Source organism: Hyperolius riggenbachi, chromosome 2 (assembly GCF_040937935.1).
Source record: "Hyperolius riggenbachi isolate aHypRig1 chromosome 2, aHypRig1.pri, whole genome shotgun sequence".
NCBI classification, from domain to species: Eukaryota; Metazoa; Chordata; class Amphibia; order Anura; family Hyperoliidae; genus Hyperolius; species Hyperolius riggenbachi.
Window position 1 is genome coordinate 283,319,121 of NC_090647.1, and position 19,456 is coordinate 283,338,576.

Sequence of the window (19,456 nt, forward strand, 5' to 3'; positions counted from 1 at the left end):
GGCTTCACCACAATAGAAACCAGCCATATTTGTTTTTCTCCTTGGCCATCTTCCTCTTGAAAATATGTGCTGTGCCTCTGCCTATCCTCCCTGCCACTGCATGCACAGTTTACATGTTACAAAGGTCAGAAAGGCACTGACCTTCATTACCCAGGTAGTGATCTAGCACAAGCTCCGAGAAAGCGTTTTTATAACAAGCATATACTGTTATCATATATTATTCAAAAGAATACCAAACTATGACGTGCAAGTTGTTTCTTACATGCAGACTTGGATTGTGACTGACAGGACATTTTAAAAGTGAAGGGGCAATGTGCAGGCAGATAACAGGTTTCATGCGGAGTGGATGTGCAAGCGCAGGAAAGTAAATTTAGACGGATGTGGAACTGAAAAAGGGGTTAAGTGCAGTGAAGAGATAATTTTATGAGGGCTGTGCAGGCTCCCCACCACAACAAAAATAGGCTGAATGTCAAGAGTTAACCTATGATTACACAGTTTTGTTTTTTTAAATGACAGCACCATGAAATACTTAAAAATGGTGCCACAGTACATACCATATTTTTCGAACAATAGACACATTTTTTTCTCCCCCAAAAGTGAAAAAAAAAGAAAAAAAAAAGTCAGTGCATCTTATGGTCCGAATAATACAGTTCGGATCGGCGGCAGTTGTCCTCCCACATCAACCATGGTTTCAAGCAAATCTGTGTCTTTCCCTGTTATGAGGAATGAGACGCTACAGAACCCTCAGCTGTGATTGGCTAAGGCTCCCCCTGTGCCCACGTGGCCTGCTTCAGTCTAATCAGTGCACCAGTACATCACAGGGCGGGGCATGTAGAGACAGAGTTGCAATGGGTGTAGCAGCCAGCTCCACAAGACGCTCCTGCACCAAGGACGCACCCAGGATTACTACATTTATTTTCCCAAATTTTGTCTTCTGTCTCTTTGTTAAGAACTCTTTCACAGCTGTCCTAAACAATAAGATAGATGAAGATTGCGAAGATGTGGAGTCCGTTTGGGTAAATATTCATGGTGGAAATAAAGGTTGTCAATTGCTTATTGGGCTATGCTACAGGCCACCACATATTCATGAAGCTGCAGAACTGCAATTACTACGGCAGATTGAAAAAGCTGGAAGTAAAAATGAAGTCATAGTTGTGGGGGACTTCAACTTTCCAGACCTTGGCCTTAATTCACTAAGATCATGCTGGCGATAATAAGGGTAGAGAAAACTTACCTCCACACAGTGAGAGAGTTATCTTCTCTCTTCATTCCTTAATTTACCTCCTCTGTAGTTATTTTCACACGCAGTTAATTGACAGCCTGTCTTTAACTCTGGAGTTATTTTAAGGATTGGAGAGTTAACTTAAAGACAGAAGAGTTAACTTTAGGTTTGCCTGAGGTAAATGTTTCCTGAATGCTACATGCCTTGATCATTTCAAATAGACCAGATAATACAACATGGCGCCGGATGGGTAGCCACGGCCAAACAGGGCTCCGGCCTCTCTCTTAAAAACCTCCTTTCCACTCACTACTTTCCCCTTTGGTTCCCCTGGATCGCATCCACAGATGTGCAGCACCGCAATCTGCCCGATCCGAGGCCGCTGTGCAGGTCTCAATCGGCCCAGCGGGTTCCTCTTGCAGTCCATGGGCTGCACGCGGCCAGTTCACTGCCGCTACACTGGAGACATGAAGAGCGGCAGCCCGACCTCAGCGTCCACGTGATTCCCATCACGAGGACGCTGCACCGCCGCTGCCAAGGGAGACCAGACGCCACCAGCAAGGCACCCGAGGGTCTGACCACTGCCAGTGAGGTCTGAGGTGCCATCGCCACGTGGAGCATCCTGACGAATCTGTGGCCAGGAAGGTCAGTAATGCCCCCCCCCCCAGCCAGACCACCGCTGCCTGCTGCCACCACCTCAAATGCATCCTCCTCCTGCAGAGCGCTCTATGGGGTCAGCTATGCGACGGGTAACACGGCCACCCACATGGAGGTACCCGCAAGACCGATGCTCCGCCGATGCTCTCCTGACAGCCACGTGGGACGGGTCCTCGGAGACCCCGGACTGACACGTGGGAATGATCCTCGGAGGCCTTTTCGGCACTCCCATCTCATGCCAGCTGATAGCTGCACTCACTGGCATGCAGTCTAGGCTCCTGCTGCAGCTACACCTCCAATGCACTTGGATCACCCAGACTGCTGCACCACAGGCCAGGCAAAGCCACCATTAATCCTGCTCCACTGACCGGTGGTTACCAAAACTGTAAGTGCTGCTACTGATGCACTCTCTCTCTCTGCCAGAACATAAGGGCATCGTCTGCTCATACTTATTTTCATAGACTGCCTAACATCTCTGCTATGGACTGCTACATCTAAAGCTGCCTGCCATGTTCATTGCCATGGGCCACCTACCGTCATTGCTATGGACTACCCACAATTTATTGCTATGGATTGTACTGCTTTTATACTTATCGCTGGGGCTACCTTTATAGTTATAGGGGACTCCCTTTCACTGCTCTTCACCTTCTCGATCTTTCATTTTCCTCTCCCCTATCTCTCTTCCCCAGGATAGACTGCGGCGCATCTGATTCAAAATATCGCTGCAGAAGCGTTTTGAGTGCCATGGACGGCAGCAGATTACCCCCCAGTCCTTCTCGAATCTAACTCTTACCATCTATGCCTTTTATTCTATGTACATGAACTGTGCCTACTGTATGTATTTGTACGCAATATATGTTCTTACTGTATCCACTGTATGTTAAATGCACCTTTCTGCTACTGTACCATCACCGACCCTGTTTTTGTGCCAAATGAGCAGGTTTGTGAAATAGTGATCGCAACATGATTTGGTGACTGATAGGCCGTGGGGCAGTGGGACCACTAAAACTATGAATTTTAGAAAAGCAAAGTTCAATCAACTCAGGCAGGCACTAAGTTTGGTGAACTGGGATAATGTACTACAAGGGGAGAACACTGAAGGGAAATGGCAAGCTTTTAAACTTATTCTCAATCAATATTGTAGTATGTATATCCCAAATGGAAACAAAACGTCTAGGAATAAAAAAAGGCCTCTATGGATGAATAGAAAGGTTATAGATAAAATGAAGGGGGAAAAGAATGCTTATAAGGTCCTAAAATGGGAGGGGACCGAGGCTGCATTAAACAATTATAAGGAGTGCAATAAAAGTTGTAAAAAATAAATTAGGCTGGCAAAGACTGAAGCTGAAAATCAAATCGCTAGGGATATCAAATCTAACCCAAAGAAGTTTTACAAGTACATCAACATAAAAAAAAAAAAAAAAAAAGATTGACTGTATTGGATTCCTGAGGGCTCGTTTCCACTATCGCGAATCCGCATGCGTCCAACGCATGCGGATTCGCACATGTAATGCAAGTGGATGGGCCTGTTTACACTGTAGCGTTGTTGAGGTGCATTTTTTTCAGCGGTGAAAAAACACACAAAAGAGCCGCAGAATTCGCCTGCGAGTGGAATGCATGCGAATCGCATGCAATGTATTTAATAGGGAAATCGCATGCGGTTTCCCCATGCTTTTTTGCCACGAATTCGCATAGGTACCAATGTAAATTCACACAGGCAGTGACATGGTTAAAAATCGCATATACCCTCACCTATGCGAATTCGCGGCAAAAAACGCATGGGGAATCACATCCGCATGCGATTTCATCAGCGGTGGAATCCAGGCGATTCCGCACCGCATGAGTGGAAACAAGACAAATAGACAAGGCAAATAACATTTATATTGCGCTTTTCTCCTTGCGGACTCAAAGCGCCAGAGCAGAGCAGCAGCCACTAGGACGCGCTCTATTGGCAGTAGCAGTGTAAGGGAGACTTGCCAAAGGTCTCCTACTGAATTAGTGCTGGCTTACTGAACAGGCAGAGCCGAGATTCGAACCCTGGTCTCCTGTGTCAGAGGCAGAGCCCTTAACCATTACACCACCAGCCAACTGCCCTAAAGGGTGAGAACTGAATGGTGGACGACCAAGGCCAGGCAGAGTAATTAAATGCTTTCTTTGCTTCTGTCTTCACAAGGGAATCACCACTGTTGCAAATTACAGATGCAGAAGAGTCTCAATCTTCCAATTGTAATATTAAATACTTAACGCAGGAAGAAGTGAAGGCAAAACTAAATTAAAAATAGGGAATTTCCGTTGTAGATAAACCCCTTTATCTTATCTTTTGTGACTCTTTCAACTGGCAGAGTCCCAGTGGATTGGTGTACAGCCCACGTTTTCCCATTAAAGTGAACCTTAAGTCTAGTAAAAAAAAAAAAAAGTTTTACTCACCTGGGGCTGCCCTCAGCCCCCTGCAGCCGATCGGTGCCCTCGCCGTGTCTCTGCGATGCTCCAGTTCCCAGCGGCGACCACGTTTCGCCGCCAGGACCTGACAGGCATGGGAACGCGAGTGATTCTTCGCGTTCCCAGCCAAAATATCGCCCCCTATTGCAGCATAGGGGGCGATATTTTGGCTGGGAACGCGAAGAATGGCATCCTGGCGGCGAAACCGGAAGTGGTCATTTTTTTTTTTTTTTTTTTTACTAGACTTAAGTGCCTCTTTAAGGGGGCCCATACACAACGATTTTCCCGCCAATATACAGCAGATTCGATCACTGATCGAATCTGCTGTGAAATCGTTGTGCAAACGATTGATTTCCATCTGGAATCAATCGTTCCCGTCGAGCCGTCCGTGCGGAAGATTTTTCTTGATCGCCGGCAGGTCGGGAGTGCGTCGATAGTGGTGTTCGAATGCCCTGACGACCGACGCAATACAGCGGCAATACCTTACCTGATCCGGCCGGCGCGTATCCCCACTGTCACCGCTGCTCCGTCACCCCGCGCTCGGCTCCGAGTCTAGCAGGCTTCACTTCTTCCTGTCCCGGCAGGAAGTTTAAAAAGTAGAGCGCCCTCTACTGTTTAAACTTCCCCGGACAGAAAGACGCGAAGCCAACCGGAACCCGGAGTCCAGTGGAGAAGAAGACAGCGGGTGACACGCACCGGCGGAGCAGGTAACGTTTTTTTTTGGGGGGGGGGGGGGGGGGGGGGGAGGAGGTGTGGCGGTAGCACTACCACATATTATGATCGGTTTCATGCTGAAATCGATTCACAATCTCTTAGCAGTAAAGGCAGCCATACGATCCCTCTCTGATCAGATTCGATCAGTGAGGGATCTATCTGTTGGTCGAATCTAATGGCAAATCGACAAGTGTATGGCTACCTTAAGCAGGGCAAAAGATCAGATACAGGAAATTATAGACCTGTAAGCTTAACATCAGTTGTATGCAAACTATTTGAGGGGTTACTAAGAGATACTATACATGACTTCATAGTAGAAAATAATCTTCTTTCTCAGCATCAACATGGGTTTACTAAAGACAGGTCCTGTTTGACTAACATGCTCAGCTTTTATGAGGTAGTGAACGCTAATGTGGCTATTGGGAATGCTGTAGATGTGATATACTTGGACTTTGCAAAGGCCTTCGACACGGTTCCCCACAAAAGTCTGGTGCAAAAGTTGAGGCTGCAAGGACTGGGGAAGAGTCTGTGTGCATGGATAGGGAACTGGCTAATGCACAGGAAAAAAAAAAAAAAAAAAAAAAAAAAAAGGAGCTGTGGTCAATGGATCATACTCAAAATGAGTGACTGTTAGCAGTGGGGTCCCACAGGGGTATGTACTGGGTCCAGTGCTCTTCAATTTATTTATTAATGACCTAGTAGATGCAGTAGTGAGCAATGTGGCTATTTTTGCAGATGATACAAAATTGTGCAGAATCATCAACTCTCAGGAAGATAGTGACATATTGCAACAGGATCTGGATAGAATGGCTATATGGGCACATAAATGGCAGATGAAATTCAATGTTGAAAAATGTAAAGTCATGCATTTTGGTTGTACCAATGGTCTAGCACCATACAAAATAAATGGGGTACAGTTGGGGACATCAAACTTGGAGAAGAACTTAGGAGTACTCATCGACAAGTTAAATAATATTATTCAATGCAAAGCCGCTGCAGCTAAAGCTAATACAATTTTGAAATGCATTAAAAGGGAAATAAAAACCCGAGATGCTAGCATAATATTGCCCATTTAACGCTCTAGTTAGGCCACGTCTAGAATATGGAATTCAGTTCAGGGCACCACATTACAGGAAAGATATTGCAGTTTTATAGCAGGTGCAGAGAAGGGCAACAAAATTAATATGTGGGATGGAAGGTCTCAATTACCAAGAAAGGTTAGACAAACTGGGTTTACTTAGTCTGGAGAAAAAAAAAAGGCGCCTTATGCCGGGCATACGCGGCATAGATTATGCGCAGGATCAAGCCGCTGGCTCAATGCCGGCGCATCCCCGCAGGCAGCTGCTAATCAGTCGCTCGTTCCTTCCATTGTTCTCCCCGCCAGTATCGAGCACACTATCGATCCGGCGGGGTATCGGACAGGTTGGATCTTCTCAATCGAGCCATCAGGCTCGATTGATAAGCCTCCCTCCTGTCCGTGTATGCCCAGCATTAGAGGGGGTCTAACTAACATGTATAAATACATTAGAGGGCGATATAAAAGCTTGGCGGATAAGCTTTTTGTCCCTAGGCCTTCTCAAAGGACTAGAGGACATGATCTGCGCATGGAGGAAAAACGTTTTAGCCATTTATTTAGGAAAGGGTTCTTTAAAGTAAGAGTGATTAAGATGTGGAATGCATTGCCACAGGAAGTAGTTGTGGCAAATTCTATACCTGCATTTAAAGGGGGCTTAGATGCTTTCCTTGCGTTGAAAGACATCCATGGCTACAATTACTAGGTAATGCCCAGTGGTGTTGATCCAGGGATTTTATCTGATTGCCATCTGGAGGTCGGGAAGGAATTTTTTCCCTTTTGGGGCTAATTAGACCATGCCTTGTAAGGGTTTTTTGCCTTCTTCTGGATCAACAAGGATATATGAGGGAGCAGGCTTTTGTTGTACTTTGTTCTTTGGTTGAACTCAATGGACGTATGTCTTTTTTCAACCCTAATAACTATGTAACTATGTAACCTAGGTGCGTCTTCTAGTCCGAAAAATTCAGTAGACAAAATGTGAATTTAAAAAAATAAAAATTCATAATGCTCACAAAAGCAGACTGAGGCATTTATGCCTATGTGCAAATGAGCCCTAAATGTGCAAGTAAGGAAAGAGTTTAGTTTAGGATGACTATGCAGACATATGAGGAATTAGGTGTAGGCCAGATGTGCAAGCATATGGCAGGAAACATGCCTACTCAGGGATCAGGTACGGGAAGGGATATTACTATTGCTTTTAATCTTATCGGTTGTGGCCATGACTCCATAGTCTGCCTGTGGAAGATTAGTTTTGGTGCTATTTTCTTACAGTTGTCTGAAAGATGGCATCTTGTACCTAATCAGCCGACTTCTTGTCTTTACAAGGGTTGGTTTTGCAAAGGTGAACAATGTTATATTACAAAGGGGCTGAAGAAGTGGTTCCAAACAGCCAAATGGTGATGTGTTAAAACACAGAAATTAGTTTGTCTAGTGATATGCAGGTGCAAGATGGAGACTATTTACATTACTGTGCAGACAAACATGAAGCAGGTATTCTTCCTCTCCCTGTATATCCCATTCATTTCTTGAGAAAGTTGCAGGCAAGGACATTGCACCTCGAGTCGTATGCTTATCCGGTGTTAAAGAACTTCTCTCCTGCCATTTGTCCTCCACCTTTAACATTTAGAAAACAGGTGACAGTGGAAGGACGCACACAGATCTATCAGAGTCCCCAAGCAAGCGCTGAGTGAAATGTGTGGATTTTTTTTCTTTTACCAATCACAAGCATGTTAATTGTGCCTGACATTCATCCTAATTACAGGCGTAAAAGACGCTGGGCTACACAACCCAAATCCAACCCATTTCTTAGCTAGAAACTCACCAGCCACTTAATAAATCTAAATTTCTCATAAGCTGTCTAAATGTTGTCCACTAAATGCACCAGAGGTAGGTTTGGGTACATAATAAATCATGAAAATACAGAGCACTACACACAGCAGGATAGTCACTGTTGGGATACCTTAGTCTGGGTACTGGTCTTGGTGCTGGCCTAGGCTGTGCCGTGACAGCAGCTTGAGGTCTTTCCACTGCTGGAGCAGATATTGCATTGCCAGTCCCTGAGTGTACTGCTGGAGCAGATATTGCATTGCCAGTCCCTGAGTGTACTGCTGGAGCAGATGTTGCATTGCCAGTTCCTGGGTGTGTGATCTGCATAAATACATAATACATAAGAAACAGAAAAACATCATAAAGAAGTGTAGTTAAACCACATATGCTATCTAACACAAAATTAGGACAATAATGACAATAAACCGGTACGGAGCATTATAAAGTTAGATTTTGCATGCAGAAGCCACTAAATGATTAAAACAAAACTGCTGAGGGTACATTAAATTGTGAGCAGACAAAGTATACCTTTCACCAGAACAGAACTTTTCAAAGAAGACATCAAATTAAAAAATACAGAGATTTCCAATTTACCATTGCTGAAAACCACGTGCATTAGTGCCTTGCTATACAGGAGAAACACCTACTTTTTCTTTGCCATAGTGTAGTCCTCTTCTCAAATGATGATGTACCTTTTATCTCCATTCTGCAAAAGCTCAACTGATAACACCACTGTAATCTTCAAAAATTACACAATAACCCAATGCTTGGCCAAATAATTTCGGTGAACTGGGTTTTGGCAAAGAAATTTAAAAAAAAAAAAAGATATTTCTTAGGAAGAAAACTAAACCTTTAGGGCTCATTTACATTAGTTAGCGAGTTGAAATTCATTAAAATGCATGACTAAAAGTTCATGAATTGGTTTGTGAGGAGTTGTGCATTTACAAAACAACAAAATAGTTGTACCAATGGTGGTTTCCAATTTCAAAACCTTTTGCCAGGACAAATAACAAAGTGTAAGGAGCTTAAACAGACTAAAACAGCTATGCTAAACATAAATTAGCCGATTTGCCATAATTCAGCTTTGAGAAAAGCAAAAGTCTCCCATGATGCATGACTGCTGAATATTCAGATAATCTCTTTGCTATCCTAAATAGAAGGTATTTGCAATAGGGGAGTCGTTTACCGAAAGGGCTTGTTGGTCTGATTAGTCCCCTTAAAACTTTCCTAGTAGCTCTGGGTCACCATATAAGCCCTACCCCATAGAGCCTTATCAATCCATCCCATGCACGAATGAGTAGCAGAAACTCCAAAATAGATGTATGCATGTCGGGTTGATGTGACTCTGTAAAATGTATCAGCTATAGCCTCACTATTCACCAGCAATTGTGGATGTGTGCCTGGCTTTCAGGGGGCGTAGAGATGATTTGCATATTTGGGAGTGATGTATCATGGGAAACACTTGCTCACTTAAAGCTGAATTACAGTAAATACCTTCTGTTTTAAGAAGTCAAGAATATATTTAGAGGTTTGGTAGAAACATACTGAGCTCTTTTGTTGGATTACCAATGGGTAGCATAAGAGGCCCATATCCTTTAAAGAGAACCCGAGGTAGGAATTATGTTACTGGGGCACAGAGGCTGGTTGTGCACACTAAGACCAGCCTCCGTTACCCCATGGTGTGCCTCCATGTCCCCCCTGCGCGCCGCTATACCCCCGCAGCGCTGGCGACACACAGCGTGTCGCCAGCACAATGTTTACCTCTGCGCTGTCAGTCAGCGCCGCACCCCCGCATCGGCGCTACCCGCCCGCTTCACTTCCCTCCTATCAGCGGGAGGGAAGGGACACAGGCGGGTAGCGCCGATGCGGAGGAGGCGGGGGAGCGGCGCTGACAGACAGCGCTTAGGTAAACATTGTGCTGGCGACACGCTGCGTGTCGCCAGCACTGCGGGGGTATAGCGGCGCGCAGGGGAGACATGGAGGCACACCATGGGGCAACGGAGGCTGGTCTTAGTGTGCACAACCAGCCTCTGTGCCCCAGTAACATAATTAAATCCCACCTCGGGTTCTCTTAGTTTTTTCCAAAAGGAGTTTTTTTTTTTTTTTTTTTAAACCTCATCAAAAAATCTTTAACTCTTTCGAAATATCTAAAATTTTAATTTTTTACCTAGTTTTTCAACTGCTAAATGATGAAAAGTTATTTCTTAGAAAGATACAAATAAATTATCTTCTGGGATAACACTCAGGAGAAACGTTAATTGGATAAAGGCCAAAGCCTTCTATAGACATAAGACATTTGATGGTTGAAAGTTTACGAATTCCGGCTGATTGAGTGATGTTCACACAGACATTCACATTTTATGCGCTAGTCAAGAAATTGGCAACTAAGGATGGTCAGTTAGATATACAGTAGAGTCCATACTCGGTGGGGAAGGCCAACTTAAGGTGTGAACACACCCATGATGGATGTCAATGCGTGGAATTACATGGCCACACACACTACTATAGTGAACGGTGTGTACATAGCTGTAGGCGGTTTGTGGGCTCTGCTGTGCTTAAATGGAATCTGAAGTGAAAATAAAAACTTATGGATTTGTATGTGTAGTACAACTAAGAAATAGAACATTAGTAGTACAGATATGAGTCTCCTATTGTTTCCAGTACAGAAGTGTTAAAATGACCGTGAGCAGTCCAAAAACATGAAAGATACTTACCTGGGGCTTCCTCCAGTCCACCATAGGCCGCAAGGTCCCCAGGCATCCTCCTGGTTCCTTTCCCGATCCCGCTGGCGGCTCTGTTACCGGCAATTTTTGGGTTGGTCGGCCGTATACTTCCTGAATGGGGATGCTCCGTGTCATCGCACTGGCCGGCGTGACAGTCCTGCGCATGCGTGGTTCAGCGTTAGAAAGTCGCAAATGCGCAAGACTGCCACGCCAAGCGCCAGTGGGACCAGGAGAGGAGTCAGGAGGATGCCAGAGGACCTCGTGGCCTATGGTGGGCTGGAGGAAGCCCCAGGTAAGTACCAGTTTCATTTTTTGGACTGTTCAGGGTCCCTTTAAGAAACTTAAGTTATCTATGCAAAAAAAGCATCTCTGAGCTCTCTTTCAGTGCTGTTTTCTGAAGCACTTATCTCAACTGGTCTCTCACTTTGTTTAAAAGGATACCCGAAGTGACATGTGACATGATGAGATAGACATGTGTATGTACAGTGCCTAGCACACATAACTATACTGTGTTCCTTTTTTCGTTCTCTGCCTGAAAGAGCTAAATATCAGGTATGTAAGTGGCTGACTCAGTCCTGACTCAGACAGGAAGTGACTACAGTGTGACCCTCACTGATAAGAAATTCCCCTTTTTATTTCTTTCTTGCTCTCAGAAGACATTTTCTGCTAGGAATTGTTTTATAGTTGGAATTTCTTATCAGTGAGGGTCACACTGTAGTCACTTCCTGTCTGAGTCAGGACTGAGTCAGCCACTTACATACCTGATATTTAATTCTTTCAGACAGAGAAAGAAAAAAAAGGAACACAGCATAGTTATTTGTGTGCTAGGCACTGTACATACACATGTCTATCTCATCATGTCACGTCACTTTGGGTAGCCTTTAAGGTTTTACTGCAGTAAAGTTTAAAGGGTCATTAGCTCTGCTTTGTTTCATAGTTTAAAATAAAGAGTGTAGTTTGCAAGCTACAAATATTAGAGAATGATGCAATGTTATATAAAAAGAAAATAAATCGATATAACAGTGCGGATAGGGTACTGTATTAGCTAGGCCTATTTTTAACATTGAATTTCAAGCAACCAGAAAGCACACCTATCCGACATAAGCGGATCCTCGTCGGTGCCGGTTAACGGAGCCTCTACTGTATAGAGATTGGTCAGACTGACTTTGAGACACAACTGGGATACATAAAATAAAAACCCTAAAGCATGAATCATAGCTTAATTGATACTAAGCTTGTGATTGGTTGTGTTTATACTTTAGTATTTTAATTCTATGTATCCCAAGTGCCTGACGTAGCAATTGGTTGCAGTAAATCCTTTAGTTGACTGCTTTGTCTTTTTGTGCAGGGATAGCTCTTCTCCCTAACAATTTCAGAGGACAGTACGCACCCTGCAGCCTAGTAGTGCTATCAGATTGGCTTGAAAAGATGTTCACAAACTTTTCCGACAGCCTTCAAGAATCTGTATAAGCCTCACAGAGAAGAACTTTGCTATCATTTCACTGCTTGCAAGGCAAAGATAAGAGTTCCATCTTCTGAGAGCCTCATGATCAGCTGTGCATTTCTGCTGAGGGGTTCCAGCAATCGCTAAGCAAATCATACATCATGTGCTGCATTAAAGAAAACCTGTAACAAAAAAACCTCCCCTGGGGGGCACTCACCTCGGGTGGAGGGGAGGAAGCCTCCGGATCCTGTTGAGGCTTCCCCCGTCGTCCTCGGTCCCACGGCGGCGGCGATAAAGCTCACCGAACAGTGGGGATGTAAATGTTTACCTTCCTGAATCCAGTGCAGGCTTAGTATCGGGTCTCTGCTCGGAGATGGGCAGAAATAGCCGATCGCTGTTGGCCTGCTCTACTGCGCAGGTGCAAGTCTCCCGCGCCTGCGCAGTAGAGCGAACCCGACAGAGATCGGCTATTTCCGCCTATCTCTGCGCGGAGAGCCGCAACAGTGCCCCCGCTGTAGCCAGGAAAGGTAAATAAATCAGCACTTATCAGGCTTGTCGAGGGAGGATTCCGGGACACTTCAGGGGAGCCAGTGCTGGAATGCCTGCAGCTACAGGGGAGGGGGGAAGCCTCATTGGGACCCTGAGGCTTCCCCCTCCCGAGGCGAGTACCCCCCAGGGGAACTTTTTTTTGTTACAGGGTCTCTTTTAAAGTGAATCTGAAGTGTATTTAAAAAAAGTCAAAAAGAAACAAAAAACAAACAAACAAAAAAAAACAAACAGATACTAACCTAAGGAGAAGGAAGGCTGGGTCCTATAGAGCAGAGTTCCCCAACCCTATCCTCAAGGCCCACCAATATACATATTGGTGGGCGGATCGTTCAGAAACAGCATTATCAGTCCACCGACAGCGCGTACACAGGCGCTACTGTCGGCTAAAAGACCGCCCAGCGGGAGGGTCCGGTGGACCAGTCGTTACCTTTTGTAGTGCGTGTGTACAAACCTTTATTAGCAGCCTGTTTTATCTATTTACTTAGCTAGTTACATGTGAGAACAGCATGGCTCTCTGTAGTGAGTGAGCCAGCCATTATAAATCAGCTGCAGTGTCTGCTACTATCAGTAAAGTCCATCGCTTAGAGCATGGTAATGACGCAGCTCAGCTGTCTTAAAAAGCAGAATTAGTGAGGTCATCTACTTTTTTTAACACCAGGTCTATGGAGAAACGTATGCTCTCCTTATTAAATAACAGATTTGTGATTAATGGAAAATAATTTTCACTACACTGCCCCTTTAAAGGACAGGTGTGAGGGAGAAAAAACAACAACACAAGATCTACTTACCTGGGGCTTACAACAGCCCCTGGCAGCCTATCTGTCCCTCGCCACAGTTCCGGTTTCCCAGAATGCCCTCCATTGCAGATGCCAACCTTGGCATCTACTACCCCTGCGCTGCTCACGTGGCCTGGAGCGTGCTGCGCATAACGCTCCAGGCCACATGAGCGCCATTGCGAGAGAGACGTAGACAGCCAACCTGTGCAACTGAGTGGATCCCGAGACACTGGAGCTGTGCCAAAGGACAGATAGGCTGTCAGGGGCTGGAAGCCCCAGGTAAATAGGATTTTTTTTTGTTGCAGGTACCTGTCCTTTAAAGGATACCCGAGGTGACATAAGATAAACGTGTATGTACAGTGCCAAAACACACTAAAGTAATGACTATGCCATGTTACTTTGATTTTTCTTTCTCTGCCTGAAAGAGTTAAATAGCAGGTATGTAAGTGACAGTTTCTGTCTGGGTTGGCACTGGGTCAGAATACAGTGTAACCCTCACCGATAAGGAATTACAACCATAAAACACTTTCCTAGCAGGAAATGGCATCTGAGAGCAGGAGAGAAATAAAAAGGGTGAATAGTTCATATATTTTAGCTCTGGCATACTTCAATGAATGTGTCATTGTGCAGAGACAATAAAACCATAAAAAAAAAAAGTGGATTTACATTTTCAATACAAATGGGGAATGGCTGGAGAGTGTACTGGTTAAACTGTAACGAGAGGGATCGGCTCTGCGGATCAGTCAAAAACAGTCTCAGTCTGCTGACAGCTTGTACTCATTTGCTACTGTCGGCAGAATGACCGCCCTGCGGGAGGGTCTGACGGACCCGTCAATTTGGTAAAAATCAGGCGTGTGTATGCGTCTTTAAACACTTTGAATCCAACAGAAAAGCACTATACAAACGTTAGGATTATTATATCTAAAAAAGGGTAATGTTTAGGAGGAGGATAGATACAATTGTTTATCTCATCAGTTTATTTTCACCTTGGGTGTCCTTTAAGAGCACGACTCTGGGCAATGAAATAAAAATTAACCAGATTAAGAGAAAATGTTACTCTTCAAGATGGCTTGCTGGACTAAAAGTGTGGCGCTCCTCATCATCTTTTATTCCAGGTTATTTTGCAAAACTCTGTATTAACAGGGCCGCTACCCAGCCAGCAGAGCAGTGCCTTGAAGTAAGAATGGATGGACTTTACTGAGAGGAGACAATCCCTGCTGACCTCACCACTCTGACTGGGGACAACAGACCTGAAAAAAAACAAAAAAACTACAGACCAGAGGGAAACTTCCTGAGGAGTACATCACCCATTTCAAAGGTTAAGTTTCATGTTCTGCCCAGAGACAGACCTTAAAAAGTCTAGTACATGAGGTGATCTGCTATCAAACCTTTTAGGTGATCAGTCATTCCTGATCAGATAATCAGATAGGAAAGCCAAACCAACATACACATGTGTACGATGGCTGTCCTGTGCAATCCGTTGCTCCCATAGGATTTTTGGATACATCGATTGGTCATTTGCACAAACACATGGTAAGGGTTTACAGCCTCATCTAATCCCAAGGAGCAAGAAACTTACATTTCTAAACGTTTAGAAAAATGCTTCTGATGAAAAAAAAGTCAGTCCAATCATTTTGATGGGATAGTATACTGATCGGAAACACATTGCCTTCTGAGTACCAAACAATAAGCATGCAAGATGGAGTTATTAGAAGTTCATTGACCATTTGTAGCCATCTAGTTAGTGACATTAAATGATTAGAAGAAAGCCTAGGTGATTTTTTTCCCTACTTTAAATAGAGATTACTAGATTCCTACTCTGAAAAATGTCATCGTTTTCATGGAAATGTATTTTGGTAATTTTTTAGTGAAATGTGTTGCATACCTGTTGCTGGTTGCCAGATGTCAATTCAGCGCTTGTGTGTACAAGCTGGTTAGCGAGATCGACGGTGGATGTGACATTCTCTTCAATGTCTGCAGAAGTGCTGGGTCTTGCATCTTGTACCACATTAGATGCAGCAGTTTTCAGCTGGGGTTCAGAGCTGAGCAATGTAGATTTTGATGAAGACAAATCATTTTTTAGAGGCTCGGGAACAGCAAGAGATGGAAGTTGGACCTTGAGTGAATCTGACACATTTGGAGTGGAGGGAGAGAGTTGCTGAACTATATCTGTAGTATTAGAGCAAGCAGAAGGGGCTGTTTGATCAGCACACACAGATTCTAAATGTTGCAAACAAGCTGCAGGGTCTGGTACTACAGATTTGCCTTGTTCTTGAATACTAGGTTCAGCAGTCATCTCCTCTTCAGATGAAGTAGTACTTCTAGGACTGACTGCCAAGAGTCCATCAATGTCATGGTCAAAAGTCAGCTCAGGGTCTTCCTTCCATTCCACTGCAATATCCACTGTATACCATGAGATGGCCTGATCAATAAAATTGGTTAAGGAGTCACTTTCCAGCTGACAAGAGAGTGCCTCCTTGTTATCAGAGCCAGCGATAACTGAAGTAGAAACTTCATGCACAATTGTCTTTTCTTCCCCAACATCAGTTCCCTTCTCAATAGAAACACTGCTGCTTCTCTCATTTTCTAAATCACCCCCCTCTACAGAGCATATGACTGAATGGCTGGGTGATGGAGCCATTGCAGCATAGTTACTCTGGTCTTCCTCGTTTTCTTCAGTTATTGTGTTGGAACAGTCCATCTGAGTGTAAGGTGAGGTACTCACCTTTTCATAATCAAGTGTGATAAAACGAGAAGGGCTTTCATAATCTGAACCTGAAGCTTCAGCTGCATAGCAACTGTCATCCTCCAGCAAGGTTTCCATCTCAGCCGCTGACATGGTTAGGGGGGAATCATCTTCATTATCTGAAGGTTCCAGCAGTGAGTCATCCCACTCATTAACAAGATCAGGATTTTGTTCCACTATAGGAGGAATAGCAGCACTTACATAATTCCCAGTTTCAGACTTGGAAGTGTCCCAAGAAGCAGAAGACGGGGTACTGCACTTAAAGACAGCACTTCGCAGTCGTTTAGAAGAAGGGGTGGCTGCCGTAGACCTCTTGCGTTTTAAGTCACAGGCTTGTTCATTGACTATACTTATTTTGATATCCTCCATGTTTCCGGGAAAAGTTTCTTCCACAGTTCCAGTGTACAGCATAACCTGCCGATCAGAACTCCCTGTTTTCGTAGACGAGTTCTTGCGCTTTTTAATTTTCTTCTGTTTGTCTGCACCTGAAAATCTGGAAGAAAAGAAGATGTTAATAGCACTGTTCCACAGTGCTCACAACTACTGTATATACATTATAAACTAATTATAGTAAAATTTGATATAGTCAAACTTTGGCTTAAAAAAATGCCCAGGACCCTGCCAAGCACCAGTATAAGAATATGGGAAGAATGCCTGGTATAGTAAACCCTGATATAATAAGAGTTGATATTTTTTGGCCACTGCAGTATTCCTTATCTGGCTGTAGTGGAAAATGGGCAGGATCATGGCCACCAGCCCGAGCACGGCTCATGGGTCTCCGACTGACGTATAACACTGATGCATAACGCATAGGTCAGTCGGAGACCCATGAGCCGTGGTCGGGCTGGCAGCCACTAGTAGAATGCTATTTGCACACAACTCTGGGCCTGCGTGGATTACCTCAAAAGCACCAACTGGTGAGACCTATGCTTCCTGTGTAAGTTGCTGCCTAATACTTTACGTGCTTGAATATATATATATATATTATAGTTTTGCATATTTTGTGAATATTAATATTTCTGCTATAGTAAACTACTTTGCCTGATCCCTTGGAGTTTACTATAAATGGATTCTACTTCAGTTTAAACTTTCTTTTAAAAGGGCACCACTGCAAAAAAATGAAAATATCTTTGGATGCATACACACACACTTGTCCCAAGTAAAAGCACTGTACATTTTTTTTTTTTTTTACTTCCAGTGTACTGGTGACTTGCTGTATTTTTGCATTAGCCTATCTTCTCATGGGGCATTCTCAAAATGTTAAATGTTTCAAAAGCACTTCCTGTAAAAGACCTATTCAACCAGCCTGCATATTCAACTGAAAACTATTGTGGCACCTGGGCTGTGCCACTGCATTAAACGGAACCTTAAATCTAGACTCTAGGAAAAAAAAAAAAAAAAGTTTCACTCTACCTGGGGCATCTACCAGCCCCATGCAGCCATCCTGTGCCCTCGCAGTCGCTCATGGCTCCTCCGATCCCCCGCCAGCAAGTTTTGTTTTTGCCGACTCAGTCGGCGGGCCGCCATGTGTACCTTTGGATGCATTCCTGCTGGTGTATCAAGCTATCGCTGACATTTTTACGCGTTACTTGTGCAACACGTACATTTTTACGTGTATAAATGTACTTGTTAATGTCTGCAAAAGCTTTCTGTACCAGTGGGAATGCGTGTAAAGGTATGCATGGCAGCCCACCGACTCAGTCGGCAAAAACAAAATGGGGGATTGGAGGAGCCATGAGTGACTGCAAGGGCACAGGATGGCTGCAGGGTGCTGGCAGATGCCTCAGGTAAGTGAAAGTTAAGGTTCCCTTTAAAGGCTTTTGTAAAAAAAAAAAAAAAAAAAAAAGTCTGAGAATCCTCCATGGGGAGATAGACTAGTCCAAAACCTGTCGGGGTAAGAGAGTTTCAGATTTGAAAGAGCATAATACTTATTGTAAATGACAGCTACATCGGAGGCAAAAATAAAAATGTATGGTGCATTTACTCAGGGACAAAATGTATATTGTATGTACATGTAGCTATGCATTTGAAATGTTACAATTTTTCAACATAATGCCCCTTAAAATTGCTCCTCAGCCCTGTTTTTTCTACAGTTAACTTAAAGGAAGCAAGTAAAAGTATTTAAAACAAACACACGTCGTAGCTGCAAATGAATATCACACTTACCTCGCTGTCAGTTCCTCTCAAAAGCTCACCATTTTATTCTTACAGTGATACCTTCCAGTTCTAACAATATTTTGTCAGAACTGAATATACCAGTTGCTGTCAGTTATACATCAGCAGCTGTCAGTTACAACTGAATGTGCAAGGTAATATCCACGTTGTGTCCCCACATACCTGGACATGTGTTATGATGTTTGAAGTTTGTGCCTGTAGCTAGTTTGTTCCTCTCTCTTCCCTGTAGTTTGGTTCCTTCCATATAGCCACCCCTCCCATAGTCAGTATCTCTGCAGACAAGTATCTGTAAGCATGTGCTGCATCTATATCTCTGTACCTGGTAAACCTACTTCGTTTTGACCCATGGAATTTGTCACTAAGTTATACACTGCAAGATTAAACCTCTTCAAGATCTTCGTCTGTGTCGTCCATTGAGTCGCCTATCTGTGGATACTGCCCTTATGTAAGTTATTGCCATTCCACTGGGACTTGGGACAGTCTAGGGATCAGTAATTACATAGCCACAGCAGCTGAAACAGAATAGTCCATGTTTCCCTATGGCTCAAGTGGGCGATACAGTTCAACAGTGTGCTGACCAGGAAGCGGTTATGGGGTAATAGCCATTTTTACAATGGAGGACAGAGAATTCCATTGATCATAGTGGACAAATGGGACGCGGGAGAGGAGAAAGATTGAGGAGTAGACTACACAGGAGGTAAGTATGGCCTGTGTATGGTTATTTTGACTTTTTATTTTCAGTTCAGGTTCTCTTTAACCTTAATGTTTGTACACAATTTTCCCCTTACTTATACGTTTTTAATGACTGCTGAAAACAACATTTGGCAGCATTCACAGACCACGCTATTTTATGAACTTCCAACTCTGCATTTGTGATTTGTTCTTTTCCATTTTTTATTATTTTTTTTGCATTCAATTGCCACGCAATTAAAAACACAGGGGGGAAAAAAACCTCACGCCAAATGCGATTCCAATGACTGGCAACACAAACCCACGCGAAGCATGCACATTCTAATAAGTATGAACAAAAACACAATGCAATAAGAGAAATTTCTGGATGTTTTAAGGTAAACCCAAGGCAAACCTATTAACAAAAAACAGATACTGTACTTAGG

The 19,456-nt window shown here is 43.9% G+C and overlaps 1 protein-coding gene across 5 annotated transcripts in view; it reads right to left on the bottom strand.

Annotated features, from left to right (window-relative positions):
• Positions 1–19,456, bottom strand: part of LOC137546410 (S100P-binding protein-like) — a 102,720-nt gene that overhangs the window by 47,491 nt on the left and 35,773 nt on the right. For 4 of the 5 annotated variants that reach the window (XM_068268846.1, XM_068268848.1, XM_068268849.1 and 1 more), the window contains 2 exons: positions 15,306–16,659; positions 8,062–8,249 (listed from right to left, as the gene is read on the bottom strand). In XM_068268846.1, the coding sequence (XP_068124947.1) occupies positions 8,062–8,249; positions 15,306–16,659 (1,542 nt within the window). The remainder of the gene's footprint in view (positions 1–8,061; positions 8,250–15,305; positions 16,660–19,456) is intronic. The other variant, XM_068268850.1, reaches the window with a different exon arrangement.